We start from the raw sequence: 17,930 nt of genomic DNA on the forward strand, positions 1-17,930 counted from the left end.
TCATCCATCATAAAGCATATGACACATCTACGTCTGACTTTGGCTCCTTGGTGGTGCCTTCTGAATACTTTCTAGCGTTCTGTGAAATGTGTGAGAAAGTGTTTCGCACAGAATTTGACGATGTCAAAATGACCAGGAACAACATTTCCCATCTGATAAACACAGTAATACACAATATATACAAGAATACAAGGACATGGAATTGTGCTGCCATAGAGTCAAGGCTAGAATTGTAGCAATCTTTGTGAGTGTCCACATACATTATGGACTCAAATTTAAGAATAGAAAAATGTAGGACATGACGTTAAAAGGAAGTGTAACAAAGTTCAAAAAGTGGAACATAAGTAAAGTACAACATTTTCTTAAATTATTTATTTGAAGTAATACACTTGTTTATCTACATCGTGTGAAATTTTGATTTGTTACCCACACAAAATTATGCAAATGACGATTTATTTTATTGTATATACGTTGGACATTTTGTCCTTTGGGGTAAGCAGGGGGTGGGGCTATCATTGTTTGAAATATGTTGAATTTTAAATCACTTTCATTGGTTAGCTGTTATGCAAAACACTGCAACCCTGTATATCTCACACATAAAACGATGTAAATTATGTAAATCTTACCATGAATGACAGAAATAAAAAGTGTTATCCGTGTTTATGAAGTTTGATGTTGAAGTATTTAAAATTTAGTGGGTTGGTGCAATATACTGCTAACTCATAAATGTGAGTTATGAGATATTCACACTTGAAATATCCATAAATCACAAATAAAAGCAAAAAGGTGCCTCGGTTATTTGCCGAACTTATCGGTTGAATATAAATATGACATTTCCACAGGTTGCAGGGTAGTGGGTAAGGATCGTGTTAATGTATGTAACTCATTTGTCACAAAGTGAGGGTTTGCACTATATTGCACCAACCCCCTCAATTATATGTCAAATTCAAAACTAAACTATGGTAGCAGTGTACATTATTCATGTCTAAAGCTAGTACTTCTGCATCAGTGTAGGTATGTATACACTACATTTTATTACACTAATATAGAATGAAAAGAAGGAAAAAATATCTTGGCATGTGTTCATGGATATTTTATTCACAATATTTGGATTTCATAGAGGGGGAGGGGGGGAGAGGGGGGGGCGGAGGGGGGAGGAGGGGGAGAGGAGGGAAGGGGGAGAGAGGGAGAGAGGGGGGGAGGAGAGAGAGGGGGAGATAGGGGGAGAGAGGGGGAGAGAGGGGGAGAGAGGGAGAGAGTTCAACAAATAATTAGAGGAAATCACAAGAAAGAAACTAGAGAAATATATATATACTGGACTGTGGTACCTGTTGGGTCCCAGCTTCACACAGGAGGGCTGGTCCCCCAACGTAATATTCCACCTCTCCACCAATTCCAATATTGCTACCCCGTGGAGGGGGGAAGGGAGGGTTCTTTCTGGAGCACTAGCATGGTGTTGTGGGCTGAAGGGATTGGTTTCCAGAGGGCTAGTATGGACATTGTGGGCCGAATGAATTCTTGGGCTGCCTTGAGACCACACACACACACACACACACACACACACACACACACACACACACACACACACACACACACACACTCAGACATTTACATTTACACTTACACGCACGCAAGCACGCACGCACACACACTCACATATACACTCACAAACACACACACACTCACATATACGCTCACAAACACACAAACACAAACACACACACACACACACACATATACACTCACAAACACATACACATATACACACACACACACACACTCACTCACACACTCACACACACTCACACACCATATATATGGCAGTAAACTTGAATACTCACACAGCTCAGCGCGTCCTTTAGTGTACCTGGACTTTCAGAAAGCATTTGATAAGGTCCCACGTAGGAGATTAGTGGGCAAAATTAGGGCACATGTTATTGGGGGTAGAGTGCTGACATGGATAGAGAAGTGGTTGGCAGACAGGAAACAAAGAGTAGGGATTAACAGGTCTCTTTCAGAATGGCAGGCAGTGACTAGTGGGGTATAGGAAAGGCTCGGTGCTGGGACCACAGCTATTTACAATATACATCAATGATTTGGATGAAGGGATTCAAAGTAACATTAGCAAATTTGTAGATGACACAAAGCTGGGTGGCAGTGTGAACTGTGAGGAGGATGCTATGAGAATGCAGGGTGACTTGGACAGGTTGGGGGAGTGGGCAGATGCATGGCAGATGAAATTTAATGCGGATAAATGTGAGGTTATCCACTTTGCAAGCACAAACAGGAAGGCAGATTACTATCTAAATGGCGTCAAGTTGGGAAAAGGGGAAGTACAACGGGATCTGGGGGTCCTTGTACATCAGTCTATGAAAGTAAGCATGCAGGTACAGCAGGCAGTGAAGAGAGCGAATGGCATGTTGGTCTTTATAACAAGAGGAATCGAATATAGGAGCAAAGAGGTCCTTCTGCAATTGTACAGAGCCCTAGTGAGGCCACACCTGGAGTATTGTGTGCAGTTTTGGTTCCAATAATTTGAGGAAGGACATTCTTGCTGTTGAGGGAGTGCAGCATAGGTTTACAAGGTTAATTCCCGGGATGGCGGGACTGTCATATGATGAGAGAATGGAGCAGCTGGGCTTGTACACTCTGGAGTTTAGAAGGATGATAGGAGATCTCATTGAAACATATAAGATTGTTAAGGACTTGGACACGCTAGAGGCAGGAAACATGTTCCCGATGTTGGGGGAGTCCAGAACCAGGGGCCACAGTTTAAGAATAAGGAGTAGGCCATTTAGAACGGAGACGAGGAAACACTTTTTCTCACAGAGAGTGCTGAGTTTGTGGAATTCTCTGCCTCAGAGGGCGGTGGAGGCAGGTTCTCTGGATGCTTTCAAGAGAGAGCTAGATAGGGCTCTTTAAAAATAGCGGAGTCAGGAGATATGGGGAGAAGGCAGGAATGGGGTACTGTGGTGAATTGTGGTGCTGGCTCGAAGAGCCAAATGGCCTACTCCTGCACCTATTGTCTATAGTTGAGCTGTTTGACCTCTAATATTTCCGATGTCAACAAATACTCCTTTGATGGTTGACCTGCCTCCAGTGTACCGATGACCACTTTGGCAACATATCTCCCCACAGCATCGGTTGTCTCGTCTATTGAGATCCATATTTTGTTGCATGCAACTTCATCTCCAATTTTCTGCACAACAATGTCGAAGTTGCTGTCAACATAATTTTTCCGTAATGATGACTAGCATGGTATATGTTTCTCTGAATATTTCTCTAAAAAAACCTCTGAGAGATTTGTTTTCCAATTTCCACAGTGGAATTCCAGTATCAATGAATACCTTACACAGTTCACTAAAAAACTCAGATTTGCGACTGGAGCTTGCAGTAAATGTAGTGAGGAGACAAGCTTGGGTATTTCGCTTGGGTAGTCTACACCTCAGCGGTATTAACATTGACCTCACATATATCCTCCCCCCTCCCTTCTCTCTCTCTCTCTCCCTCGGGGCCGACTCTCCCTTCCTCTTGGGCCGACTCTCTCTCTCTTTCTCGAGGCCGGCTCTCTCTCTCGGGGCTGACTCTCTCTCTCTCTCTCTCTCTCTCTCTCTCTCTCTCTCTCTCTCTCTCTCAAGGCCAACTCTCTCTCGGGGCCGACTATCTTTTTCTCTCGGGGAAAACTCTCCCTCCCTCTCGGGCGACTCTCTCGCTCTCTCTCTCTCTCTCTCTCTCTCTCTCTCTCTCTCTCTCTCGAGGCCGACTCTCTCTCGGGGCCGACTCTCTTTCTTTCTTGAGGCCGACACTCTCGGAGCCGACTATCTTTTTCTCTCGGGGAAAACTCTCCCTCCCTCTCGGGCGACTCTCTCTCTCTCTCTCTCTCTCTCTCTCGGAGCTGACTCTCTCTCGGGGCCGACTCTCACTCATTCACTCACACTCTCTCTCGGGTTGGCTAATCACAGCGCTTCGTTCACTGACCCCATATCTCGACTGTGAACCGCGCTGTGATTGGCCGTTGAGTGGAGAGGACTGAGGGTTTTGGGGGGGCAGTCGGTTTCCGCCACGGCCGGTTGTGGTTTTGCCGCGCTCACTGTGCGCTTGTTCTGAGATTCTGGAGGTCGGAGGTCGGCAGAAGAGAAAAGTCCCCCCCGGTTCCTCGGCCCATGTAAAGGACTTACGTGACCATTCCCGTACACTGTGCTTTCACAGTCTTAATTACAGCGCCAACCTTCCTGTTCATCGTGGTGTGTGCCTGTATCACCTTGACTTTGTACCGTGTGAATTTCACTCAGACAGCGCCCCCACCCCTGCTTGTCTTGTCCTGTCCCCGCCTGCATAATGGGCTGGTGAAGGAAGCGATGTGCGTGTGTGTGTTTTTCACTCTGACAGTCGCCGTTCCAGTCGCCGATTTTTAAGGGGACTGTTGACGACTCAACTCGCCTGAAAAATGTGTTTGCCGCTGGTGCTGGTGCTGGTGCTGCACGGGGCCGCCCAGCGCGGTGTGACGTCGTGGGGCGGAGCCTGCGGGAGCGCGCGCGGCGGCGGCGGCGGCGGTTTGCGGGCGGGGGGGCGGGACCAGAGCGGAGCGGGCGGGGCCAGGCCAGACCAGACCAGACCAGAGCGGAGCGGGCGGGACCAGGCCAGACCAGACCAGACCGGGCCGGAGCGGAACCAGTCACGGTGCGGACCCGACTGTGTGAGGATGAAGCAGACGATGGCGGTGCCGGCCTTCCTCACCAAGCTGTGGGCCCTGGTGGAGGACCACGACACTAACGAGTTCATCTGCTGGAACCAGGTGACGGCGCCGCGCCTTCGCACTGCAGCCTTGAGTGCGGCCTGTGCCGTTCCCCCTCTCCCCGAGCAAGCGGCGTGTCCCGGTCCCCGGCTCCGCTGCTGCTGCTGCTGCATAAAGCAGTGAAGCCGGACAGCGCTGCCCGGGCTCCAGCTCCGGGGCGGCGGCGGCGGCAACGGGTCTGTGCTGCCGGCTGATGGTGCCCTGGGGTGGGGGGTGGTGGTGAGAAGGATCCCCCGTCTCTGGCTCATGTCTGTTGTGTTTCCCTTCCCATTGCAGAATGGCCACGGGTTCCTGGTTCTGGACGAGCAGCGGTTCTGCAAGGAAATCCTGCCCAAGTACTTTAAGCACAACAACATGGCCAGTTTCGTCCGGCAGCTGAATATGTGTAAGTGTAAAAACGCTTTACCCAGTGACTTGTGCACCAGGCAGGCAGGCAGGCCTGGTCTCACTTATCAAATCAGGTCCTGAGTCGTGATTTCATTTTTAAAACACAACTTACTTGCAGGAAAAATGTTCCCAATGTTGGGCGAGTCCAGAACCAGGGGCCACAGTCTTAGAATAAAGGGGAGGCCATTTAAGGCTGAGGTGAGAAAAAACATTTTCACCCAGAGAGTTATGGAATTGTGGAATTCCCTGCGGCAGAGGGCAGTGGAGGCCAAATCACCTGATGGATTTAAGAGAGAGTTAGATAGAGCTCTAGGAGTTGGTGAAATCAAGGTATATGGGGAGAAGGCAGGCACGGGTTATTGATTGGAGAAGATCAGCCATGATTACAATGAATGGCGGTGCTGGCTCGAATGGCCTCCTGCACCTATTTTGTATGTGTCTACTCCTTGCACGCATGTAGAACTAGTCGAGTCGAGTTTACTCTCATGGCACTAATACGGTGAGGTGTAGGTGCAATTACATTCTTCCTTGCAGTAGGAGTTTCTTCCCAGAGGCCATTCGGACTAAACTCCTATCTCACCAGGGACTAACTTTACTAAACCTTTTTCCTTCCGCCCACAATATTTAATATGTAAAAAAATATGTGATTCTGTTTGTAGTTTGTTTGTCTTTTTGCACAAAGTCCGCGAGCATTGACACTTTTCATTTCACTGCACATCTCGTATGTGTATGTGACGAATAAACTTGACTTGATCACAATCATGTGGACTCGGACAACACAAAGTTTACACTTTTGACTTGTAGAATTAAAGTATAATTTAATATTGCAAAAAAAAAGACATGAATGCAAAATTATACAATTAGAAAGCATATCCATGTTAGGAAGAGGGGTTTCGGCCCGAAACGTTGCCTATATCCTTCGCTCCATAGATGCTGCTGCACCCACTGAGTTTCTCCAGCAATTTTGTGTACCTTCCATGTTAGGTCTGTTGTGTTCTGTTGTCATGGTAAGTTTAGGGTTAGTTTAGTTTAGATAAAGCATTCACACCAACCTGTTAACACTAGTTATCCCACTATCTCATCCACTATACACTACAACCTACAAACCGACTCATCTTTGGGATGTGGGAGAAAGCCGGAGCACCCGGAGGAAATTTACACGATTGTTACATGTACTGAAGTACAGTGAAAAGCTTTTCTTGTGTGCTAACCAGTCAGCAGAAAGGCAATACATCACAGGGAGAATGTGCTAACTCCACCTGGACAGCACTGGACATCAGGATTGAACCTGGGTTTCTGGTGTTGTGCAACAGCTCTAACAGCTGTGCCACTGCAGTTTGGTTCAAAGACTTGATAGTTGTAAACATGTAGCTGTTCATGAACCTAGAGGTGTGGGCCTCCTGGCTTCTGTAACTTCCATCTGAAGGTAACAGTAAGAAGAGGGCATGGCATGATGATGATGAGCTAGCTGTACCTGTGATAGTCTGGGCTGAGTCATAGAGTTATACAGGATGAAAGCAGACCCTTTGGCTCAGCTTGTCTGTTCTAACCAAGATGCCCTATCTCTGCTAGACCCACTTTCCTGAGTTTGGCCCATATCCCTCAAAACCATTCCTATCATGTTCTGTCTTATTAACTCAAAACATGATTTATTTTGCCTCTTGGTTATAGTTTCTAATAGCTTTTCAACCAGATATTAAACAATAATTTCCCTTTTTGTACACGTGTCATTTTGCTATTTTCTAGTCTGTGCGTCTTCCTTGTTTCTTGGGAAAGCTGGAAGATTATGGAGACCCTTTCAGCAGTATCCACACTTGTTTCTCTACCATAGCTAACCATCCTTGTTCTTCATTTTCAATTGTTCACCAAAAGCATTATCTTTGTTGCCTTATTTTGTATTTAGTCATCAATGAACCATTTTCTGTTCAAAGTCACCCATTGCTCTGACAGTGTTTGGTTCTACTTAATTCTGGGCAGATTCCATTTCATTCTGTTTGTTAGCAATCCTACATTTAAGTTTTATTTCAGATCAATCCTTGCTCCATCATTAATCCAAACCTTGCGATCACTGTTCCCTAAATGTTCTCCACTGACATTATCCTACCTCATTCTCCAGAACAGATCCAACTACACCAGTAATCTTTGCCCTTTTTTTATTCCAATAATTATTGGGTTAATTGAAATCCCAATATTAACTTTCTACAATTCTTGCATAATCTAGTAATTTTCCTGCAGAAATGCCTTTCAAGCTCTTGCTATATTTGGTGAATTATTGAATAAGCACAATTGTGAAAACTTCCTTCAACATTTGTGTTTCACTCCCATAGATCCCCTTCCTGGTGCATTAAGAATATCGTTTTCCACCATTTCAATTTGTTATTTAATCGGTATTGGCATTTTTTCCTTTCTTTTACATTCCTTATTGTTTCTGAATATCTTGTATTAGAAAATATGTGCAAATTTCTGACATTTTGCTTTTGAATTATGTTTTGATTAATGTTGGTGCACAGAATCCTACATACCTATTGTTTACAGTTCAACAGCATTACATTCTCTTCCTATGCAATCTGCTAATGCCTAACCTTTCTTCAGCCACATTAACAGGGCTCGAAATTAGCGGTTGCCCGGGTGCCACTGACCACCCAAAGTGCCGCCGGGCAACCTAAACACCGAATCATTTTGCCCGGCTTGGCATGCAGATACTGGTTTATACCGAAGATAGACGCAAAAAAACTGGAGTAACTCAGCGGGTCAGGCAGCATCTCTGGAGAAAAGGAATGCGACGTTTTATGTCGGCGACGGCTGTAATGCGTGGGAAAGATACTAAGTGTGGCATGTCTGAGGTCGGAGCGAATTACGGCAGCAGCGGCGACGTCGTCGGCGGCTCCATCACCTCCTCCCGTCCCCCGCCCGCCCTGTTAGCGGCAGCTGGCTGCCACTCTGCCAACGGCGCTTTCAAAACAAACCCTCCCGCACGCCGAAGCCGGGAGGAGGGAGGGAGGGAGGCGTCCTTCTGCCGTCTGAAGCGTCTGCACCGCTTGGCCCCGCAACTTCCTGTTGGTTGGAGGAGGAGGGGAGGCGGTGGCGAGGAGATCCCAACTGCCTCCCCCTTTGGCGGCGACACTTGGCGATGGACAGGCAGGGGTGGAGATCCCGGGGTGTGGGGGGGGGGGGGGGGGGGCAGGGGACACGCGTCTCCCCCTGTTTTGAGAGGTCCCCACCCGAGAGCCCACGCCCGGGGGTGGCCAGAGACGTAGGGAGTCAGACGGGAGCAGTGTCCCCAGGCCCACAGCCAGCTCAGAGAAGCAGCGCTAAACCCAGCTCAACACTGTCCCGCCAGGTTATCCCGGCCTGGATTTACGGGCAATATGTCATCAGTCCAGGCATGACCAGGCGAGACAGGCAGAGTTGGGCTGCATTTAGCGCTGGATTGAGCTGAAATTACCGTTCACAGGGCCTCCGAAGCCTCGGGAGTGTGCGCATGCGCGCGCGAACGCCAAGATATTCTGTCCCCCGGTCCTCTCCATATTTTGATAGCGCTTTCCGTGCCTGTCTGTGAGCGATGATGCCTGAATTGCCCGAGGAGCGCTGACCTTCCTTCCCACCTCCTCTGCCCCTTCCCCCCTCTCTCTCTCTCTCTCTCTCTCTCTTGTACACCCCGCTTATCCTGAGACGCCTCTCTCCATCCTGCACTGATTCCCATTCCTGCCTCTATTCAGTCCTCACTGACATCCCGTGTGCTCCCTCCTCATCTACTCCCTCCCCCCCCACCCCCCATTTATTCATCCTGCACTGATCTCCCTATCCACCTCGCATTGATTCTCCTGCCACCCCATCAATCCTACACTGGTCCTCCAATTGATCCTATCCATCCTGCACTGCTCCACCCCTTCATCCTGCACTGCTTCCCCCATCCATCCTGCACAGACCCCCCCCCCCCCCCCCCCCCCCCCCATTCAACCCCACTGTCATCCCCTACGCCCTCCCCTCACAATTTTACCTACTCCAACCAACACGCACTAATTCCCCTGCCTCAATCCATCCATTCCGCACCGATTGCCTTCTCAACCCCCCTCCCCCACCGCCATCTATCCATCTTGCACTGATTCACGCCCCCCCCCCCAGGCCCTATTGTGCTGGAAATGTCTTCAGAGCGAACATTGACTATGTTTGATAACGGAATGCAATCAACTGTGTTTTTATTCCCAATGTTATTATTTCTTGATATAATTAAGAGGCTGCCATGATCCCAGGGTCCTCGCTGCCTAGCGACCTTAATACAGAGCGCGTCCGCCCTCAGTCAAACGTGCATTGATTGGGCAATTGCTACTCAGGAAATTTGAGGTTTTTCTCAAAAATGTGCAGTTTTGGTCTTGACGAGTTTCAGGTATGATTTATATAATATTTTTACACAATATGTTAAAAATTTAGGTAGTTCCGTGAGTTGGATCACGAACCTGAACGAAAAAAGCTCCTCGGCCCACAGCCTATAACTATTTGACTATAGAACCTGTATTTTTACTGTATTCATAATTCCTATTTTTCACCCTTATGTGGTTTATTTTCCCATGGTTGCCATGTTTCATCCTGGCTTCCAAGATAATGTCATCACCACCAGTTGCTGATGAATGCTATTTAATAATTTATTTTAAAGATTCCTGCATTTCTTATGTCTTTCTGGTAGATGACCTTCCACTTAGTATCCTGAACTTCATCTGTTGCCATCTCATGGAATTACCATTTAAGAAATTAAATTCAATGACATGCAATGACTCCAATTAACACTCTATCTGAGTTTAAATAGCTGGAGGCACTTGCTGTTCATGGCTTTCAGGGTCATTTGTGCCTTCAACTTATCGCATGATGCAGGAATTGCACAAGGTCTAGGCTGTCCATCTGTGATTTAGTAAACTTTGTATTTCTTCGATGTTACATTACAATTTTAAAAATACATTTATTTGGCAACAGTACTTCCCTCTACACTAAACTCCTGTGTTTCCCCACTGTTCCCTTCACAGTCTACTTTCAATTGCAGCATTTAAATGTATATAATTATATTTAACTAGAGTACATTCAAGATGCAATCAACAGTTTAAAGAAAAATGACGTAATGTATTCTGTTTGTAGAAATATCACTGGGTGAAGTGGGATAGACAAAGAAATTCGAATCTTAGTAGTTAATAAGGATCTGAAGTCTATCAAAGTGGATATTAAAGGATATCTACGATCAGCATACTTGCCTCTTTTTTGTTATGGGTACCAGTCCTGCCTGAGTGTAATGTGGAGACATTTTATGATCTATATGTCATTTACCTTTACAAAGAAGATGCACTCTGAAAAAAAGATTTACTATTTATGCCAAATATATATAGCTTAAAATAAATTGAACAATGCAATGCCCTACTTTTAAAGATTTCAAAATTTGTGCAAAACAAACAAAATTGCTAAGTTAAGGCTAAATATGAAAAAAATCATAAACTTCAAACTTATTTAGTATCATTGGATACATTATCTGTGTGGTAGGTTCTTTACTTTTGCAATATTGAAGACTGGAGATAATAGCCACTCCGATACAAACTGATTTAGGAGGAGTTGTGAATGGATGCTCTTTTGAGCAGTATGCAGAGGTTTCCTGAGATTTGGTATGAGGAGCTTTGTTTCTAATGTTCAATGATTTTGTTGACATGTATTTTGTGTTTCATGTATTTTGTGATTTTATGACTTGGCAGATCAATTTCCGTCCTGGGATAAAAAAAGTTATATCGTATTGTTTGCATTTGCAGTTTAAAAATTTGCATACATAAACTTCTAGATGTTTGGACAGCGAGGAAAGTTGCCTAGACTTTTGGCTAGAGTGTTGGCTCTCCAACCCTAGGTACCCATTGCCTGAGCTTTTCTGGTTCACATGCAGAAGGCCTAACTTATTGGCCCCAACTATCCCAGAGACCAACAAGGAGGCCTAAAACAATAGTGAATTTTTAATTGTGTCCTCAAATCTGAGGAAATTAGGAATTGACATACACCTTTGCATTAACATCTGTATCATTTGAATTAATCAAATAAGAAGAATAAGCAGGATAATATATTACCCTGAAATGCCATAGTGGTGAGTAATTATGGACTTCTGCAATTGACTATGCATGTACAGAAGTTTTGATGCCTTTTTTATTAGCAAATTCTGAACCATTGTGATACTGGAGAAAACCGATTGGAATGAATAGGTGCAGGAGTAGGCCATTTGTCCCTTCGAGCCAGCACCGCCATTCAATGTGATCATGGCTGATCATCCCTAATCAGTACCCCGTTCCTCTCCCCATATCCCCTGACTCCGCTATTTTTAAGAGCCCTATCCAGCTCTCTCTTGAAAGCATCCAGAGAACCTGCCTCCACCGCCCTCTGAGGCAGGTGTTGTGTTGTGTAGTGGGGATTTTTCTTTATTATGGAGAGAATTCTTCTGTTATCAGCTGTGGGGGTCTTCCTTGGCCTGCCAGTCCCTTTGTGATTAGTAAGCTCGCCAGTGCTCTCTTTCTTCTTAATGATGTTCCAAACAGTTGATTTTGGTAAGCCTAAGGTTTGGCTGATGTCTCTAACAGTTTTATTCTTATTTCTCAGCCTCATAATGGCTTCTTTGACTTTCATTGCCACAACTTTGATCCTCATGTTGATGAACAGCAATAAAACTTTCCAAAGGTGATGGAAAGACTAGGTGCTGAGAGATCTCTTATACCTGCATTAAGGAGGCAATTAAACACACCTGAGCAATTACAAACACCTGTGAAGCCATGTGTCCCAAACATTATGGAGGGCACTATACGATAGTAGCTTTAAGAGACTATTGAATAGGCATGTGGAAATGGAGTGATTTGGACTATGTGCTTGTAGATAATAGTTGGTCTTGGCATCCTGTTCAGCGTGGATATTGTGGGCCGAAGGTTCTTATGCTGTGCTGTTTTGTGTTCCATTTTCTTACCCCCTCACCCCAATCTCCACAACTATGGACCATAAAACATGCTGCTGAAAGACTGATGGCTTGACGCAAAACATTGACCATTCCTCTCCGCAGGTGCTGCCTGCTGAGTTTCTCTGGAAGATTATTTTTTTCAGAATCGGTTGTCTCTAGTGTAAACTAGATCTATATTAATTTTAAACAACAGAACGTCACTAAATAAAGCGAAGTGATCATGCAGTCTACACTTTAGGTCATTGATTTGTTCGTGTTGAATTATACATGGTGGTTGGCAACTTAATTGTCGATTCAGCAACTTAAATCGGTAAAGCAAATAATACTAATATTTTCATACTGTTTTGATTTCAGTTCATAACATTTCATTTCAGTTCATAACATAAGGTTGTTTGCTGATAACTCCAGATTCAGCGAATACACAATGGATGTTCCATCTCTGCCTTCATCTTTGACCGCCTTCCTGCGGCCTACACCAACCTGAAGCCGCCGGGGTCTCCGGTGGGGGAGGCACCGTTTCAGAACTTACCTCGACTTTCACTCATCTGGACGCCCACAGCGGGGGCTGCGGAGGGTTGAGGTCCCAACCACGGGGGGAAAAGGAGGAGGACTGGCCAAATTTTGTGCCTTCCACCACAGTGATGAATGCTGTGGTGGATGTTTGTGTTCAATTTTTATTGTGTTTTTGTGTGTTCTTTTTCATTGTACCGCTGCTGGCAAATTCATTTCACTTGCACTTGTGCAAGCGACGAATAAAACTGATTGATTGATCTTAAAGGACAGTTCACCAAAACCATTTGTTTCTCAACATAATTTCAAGCAGTAAATGAAGAGAATTGATGTTGTGAAAGCTATTGGATTCGACACAATGTGGCACAGGAGTCCAGTCTGATAGCTTTTTGACAGAACTGTTAGTTATCTTTTATTGCTTTTTGTCTTGTCAATTTCATATTGCACCAAGTTGCTGCAAATTTAAAAATTATTTTGTTGATCATCTTACCTTTTTGTGATGAACCATTTTACCAGTAATTATCCATCTGAATTCTTAATGATTTTGAATATTTGTCAGATTTATTCTTAAATCTCTGAGGTGAACAACCAACTTTTCTATTCTTCTTTAACTGTTCAATGGTGCTTTTATTGTTACATGTGCGAAGTTAAAATGCACAGTGAAGTTATTTTCTTGTAAACAGTCCAGTAGAGTATTGCCATACCTAAGCACATCCTCGATTAGCAAATTGTACAGAAATATTCTACTGCTCTTGCATGCAAGAGGCGCCATGTTTTAGCACCATTTTTAAAATCCAGCCCACACTCTATGTATTGAGTGATGCCCATTCCAAGCAAGCCCCAGGCTGCTGTCGATTTCCAGCTGTTGCCTTCCCTTGGACATGCAGGTCGACCAACGAACTGCCTTCCCTCATCGCCAGTCCACCTTTGTGTCCTGGGGACGCAGCCGACCACGAGGGCGTGGTAGGCCAGTAGGAATTTCCCTTCCTACTGACCTTGCTCTTCGGTTGTGACCGCAGTCTTCGCCAGCTCCATCCTCTGGTCTTCGGAGGAGGAGCACGGCTGGACTCGGCGGGCTCCCCTTTCCAGGCCGTGGTCTGCAGGGTTCTCTGAGCAGAAGCCGGCTCCGCAGCCACCCCCTGCAGGCTGTGGTCAGTTGGGTCGTGCATTCGGCCATGGAGACCTGCTCGGCAGCTTCTCCCTGTAGGCCATGGCACGTTGGATATTACTCGTCTCTTGATGCTGTCATGATTCGGTAGCAATATTATAGAAAAATAGTTTCTGGTGATTTGCATTGGATTTTGGTTTAGTATCAATTGTCTCTCTTAGCTCAATCAGTTTGTGTCTAATCTATCATTTTTTCATTTTACTGTGGGTTAAATAAGTCTGCATTTATCTGGACCAAGTAACTTGCTGAATCGTTAAAGAATCTTTTGCTAATGATGAAATCTGAATGCTTTTTAGATGGCTTTCGTAAAGTGCTGAATGTTGATGGTGGCATAGTCAAACAGGAACGTGATGGACCTGTAGAATTTCAACATCCATTTTTCAAGCAAGGGCAAGATGATTTATTGGAAAACATAAAACGAAAGGTGAGTGCCACCACTTCCTGTGTCTTGAGAAAAATGCATTGGGTCTTTTTTCTTTTTGCCTGTGGTTTCCCAATAATTTGTTGATGCTTTATGTAGTTTTTATTTCTTTTATGCAGTCATGATTCCATTAATTTAAAGAAAGAGCAATTGGAAATTGTGAGATTTAAGTAGAGCTGAACTAAAGAATCTTTAGCTAAAAGAATGTAACCTGGTTTTAAGCATTTCAAATCAAATCTGAAACTACACCATCCCCATTGAGTAATCTATCTGTTTTATGAAGTTCATCCTAAACAAACTTAAATTGAATTTGAATGTTGTTGCTGATTGCTGAAGTAGCCTATTCTTTTAACCATGGAATTATTAAAAAGAAAACAAATCTAAAGATCTTAAATACTGCACGTGTTCAAAACACACCCACAACCTGTTGAAATTGGGAATAAAAACATAACATGTTAAATGGTCAGCTGAGAGACTTTAAATGTTTTCCAGAAGCTGCAGTACTGTTTAAATCAATAGCTGATTGTACAAATTGGTTCCTTAATAGTCTTTCCATATTATGCAGCATTCAACAAAATCCATCTTGGATTATGCAGTGGAACTAATTTATGTTATTATATACAGAACTAGGTAGGAGAATGTTATCAAATGCCTTTGTCTCAATGGCAGTCTTAATTGCTTAATTGATAATACACAGCCAGTATGTATGACCTCCTTGCACTGTATGGCCTCTGAGACGCAGGCAATATGGTTATTTCTTAACCGTTCTTAGAAGCTACACCAGTGTATTACATGCAGAATAAATGGCAGGGACCTGAGGATGTGCAAAGATGCAAGTCCAAATCTCCCTGATAGTGACACCAAAGGTAGATAGAGAGCAAAAAGGGCATTGGGTATGTTAGAATGAGAGTTGGGACCATGTTGCAAGTGTGAAAGACATCGGTTAGACTGCACCGAGTATTGTGTACCATTCTAGTCACTGCACTACAGGAAGAATGTAGTAGCAATAGAGGGAATACAGAAGAGATCCACTGGGACGTTGCCAGGAATGGATGGCTGAAGTTGTGAGAAGAGATTACATACGTCGCATTTATTCCCGCAGGAACATAAGATGCTGAATGGTGACCTTTTAGAGGTTTATAAAATTGAGGGGCATAGGTAGGATAGGTCAATCAAAAAAAACGTTTACTGACTGGGGGAATCTAGCACTAGAAGGCAGGAGTTCAAGGTGAGACATTATATGTATGGACATAATGTGTGGATATGTATGGACATTATATGTTTGTGGAAATTCACATTGATGCATGGTAATTTTGTCATTTTTACATTACTGTAGGTATCTTCGATGAAACCAGATGAAGCTAAAATTCAACAAGAGGGATTGAATGCAATTGTATCCATTGTTCAAGAAATACAAGGAAAGCAAGAGAACCTTGACTCGAGATTAACTTCCTTGAAATGGTATTGCGATGTACTTTTCATTAATTGTTTCCTTAACCAGGTTACAATATAGGAACATAATTTTCTGTTCTTGTCCTTGTGTTTATTGGATCATATAAATACAGAAAATACTGGAGCAAACCGAAATTTGGATTCCTTTACAAGCATGTATTCAACCCTGGATGTCTTCCTTAACCAGTTAACACCACATAATATTTATACTTGCCTTCATGTCATGAGTCTCGTGTGATGCAAGTAGATAATAGGAAGGTCTATGACAGGAAGGTCAGTATGGGAATGAGAGGTGGAATAAAAATGTTTGGCAACTGGGAGGCGCGTAGGCCAAAGCGCACAGAGCGAATGTGATCTTCGATATATAGGGTCCACACTGAAAGCAATCGTGTTTTGATAGTTTTTAACTTGCATTTTGATTGTGTTCAGGATATCGCTCTAGTCAGAAATCAGTGCATTTCTTGTGGATTTGAATAGTTTTTTGCAGTGAGCTATACCAAAACTAACATGGCTGGTGGTCATGTTAGATTTTTTTGAATGCAGCAGATTTTGCTAACAAATGATGCAAAGACAAATGTGAAACGACTAGTAAGATTCCAGATTGAGATGTGGCTGACTATAGTATGATAATTCAGACCATGTTACATTGGCAAATCTGCTAAAGACAAACTGACACGGATATTTGTTGCAAATTCATTGCAAAGTTTGTTTTTAACTTGAAGGGTGATAAATTCATTGCAAGGTTTGTTTTTAACTTGAAGGGTGAGATCCATATTTGCCAAAAAGAAAAACTGGATGGCTAAAAAGTAAAGGACGCCACATCTAAAAAAAATGGATGTAGAAAGGCACAGATTGGCTGATCTAGAAGAATAAAGTGAGACAAAACTGCTGCAAAAGACAGTTGAAAGGAATATAAAAAGCAAACAATTTTTACAATTTGTATTCAAAAGAATGGTCAGGGGAACTTAAAAATAGTGATATTTTTAATAAAGGAATTAGTTAGTAAATAGGTTGACAGCATTTATGGTGTGAAAACAGTTAGCATGCAGAACACGTTTCCTAGGGTCAAATAGCTTCCATTGCAGAGGTCCTTTAAAAAAAAAAAAAGATAATATTGCAGATGACCTAACTAATGTGATCTGGGAACAGCTCTTTTAGGTTGGAAGAATGCACACGATGTCTAAAAAAGTGAGAGTGAATAAAATTTCTTGGAGTTGTGGAGAGTGAAGAAAGCTATCAAAAGAAACGGCAGGATATAGATCAGTTGCAGATATGCGCATAGAAGTGGCTGATGGAGTTTAATCCAGGCAAGTGTGAGGTGTTGTACTTTGGGTGATCATATGTAAGGGGATAATATACAGTTAATAACAGGGCCCCTAACAACACTGGTGAACAGTGCGATCTTGGGGGGGGGGGGGTCCAGGTTCATAGCACACTGAAGTAGCAACACAAGCAGATAGTGGTAAAGAAGGTGTATAATATGCATGTCTTTATTGGTTGTGACATTGAGCACAAAAGTCAGGAAGTCATGTTGCAGCTCTAAAGGACTTTTGATAGGCTACATTTGGAGTATTGTGCATAATCCTGTTTTGAAGGATGTGGTGGCTTTGGAGAAGGTGCTGAAGAGGTTAATCAGAATGCTGCCTGGATTAGAGGGTATTAACTGGAAGGGGAGAGTGGATGTTTGGTCTGTTGTTTTGTGGAGTATCAGAAGCTGAGGGGAGACCTGATAGAAGTATATAAAATGATGAGAGGCATAGATGGGGAGGGGGGGGAGTTTAAAGAACTTTTGGCACAGGGAGACAGCTGGTTGGGCAGATGCCTCACATCGCCAGAGACCCAGGTTTGATCCTGACCTCGAGTGCTGTCGGTATGGAGTTTACATGTTCTCCCCATGACCGTATGGGTTTCCTCCCACACTACAAAGACATGCTGTTTATAGGTTAATTGGCCTGTGTTAAATGCCCCTTGTATGTAGGATGTGGATGAGAAAGTGGGATAACATAGAACATAACATTAAACAGATGGTCAGTGGTCAGCTTGTATTTGGTGCGCCAAAAGGTCTGTTTCCATGCTGTATCTTTCAATCAATCAATCAATTAAAAAAAGATCTGCAGGGCAAGTATTTTACACAGAAAGTGAAAGGTGTGTGGAATGCAATGCATCCAGAGGTGGTGGTCCAAGTAGCTACAATAATCGCATTTAAGGCTTTTATATCGGCACATGACTATGGGGG

At 43.9% G+C, this 17,930-nt stretch overlaps 1 protein-coding gene across 1 annotated transcript in view; it reads left to right on the forward strand.

The window, feature by feature from the left end:
* Nucleotides 1–4,523: 4,523 nt before the first annotated feature.
* Nucleotides 4,524–17,930, forward strand: part of hsf2 (heat shock transcription factor 2) — a 30,470-nt gene continuing 17,063 nt past the window's right edge. Inside the window, exons 1-4 of the mRNA XM_033021193.1 lie at nucleotides 4,524–4,795; nucleotides 5,072–5,180; nucleotides 14,118–14,245; nucleotides 15,579–15,703. Coding sequence (XP_032877084.1) covers nucleotides 4,703–4,795; nucleotides 5,072–5,180; nucleotides 14,118–14,245; nucleotides 15,579–15,703 — 455 coding nt within the window. The 5' untranslated portion in view covers nucleotides 4,524–4,702. The remainder of the gene's footprint in view (nucleotides 4,796–5,071; nucleotides 5,181–14,117; nucleotides 14,246–15,578; nucleotides 15,704–17,930) is intronic.

This window comes from Amblyraja radiata, chromosome 5, assembly GCF_010909765.2.
Source record: "Amblyraja radiata isolate CabotCenter1 chromosome 5, sAmbRad1.1.pri, whole genome shotgun sequence".
In the NCBI taxonomy this organism is placed as follows: Eukaryota; Metazoa; Chordata; class Chondrichthyes; order Rajiformes; family Rajidae; genus Amblyraja; species Amblyraja radiata.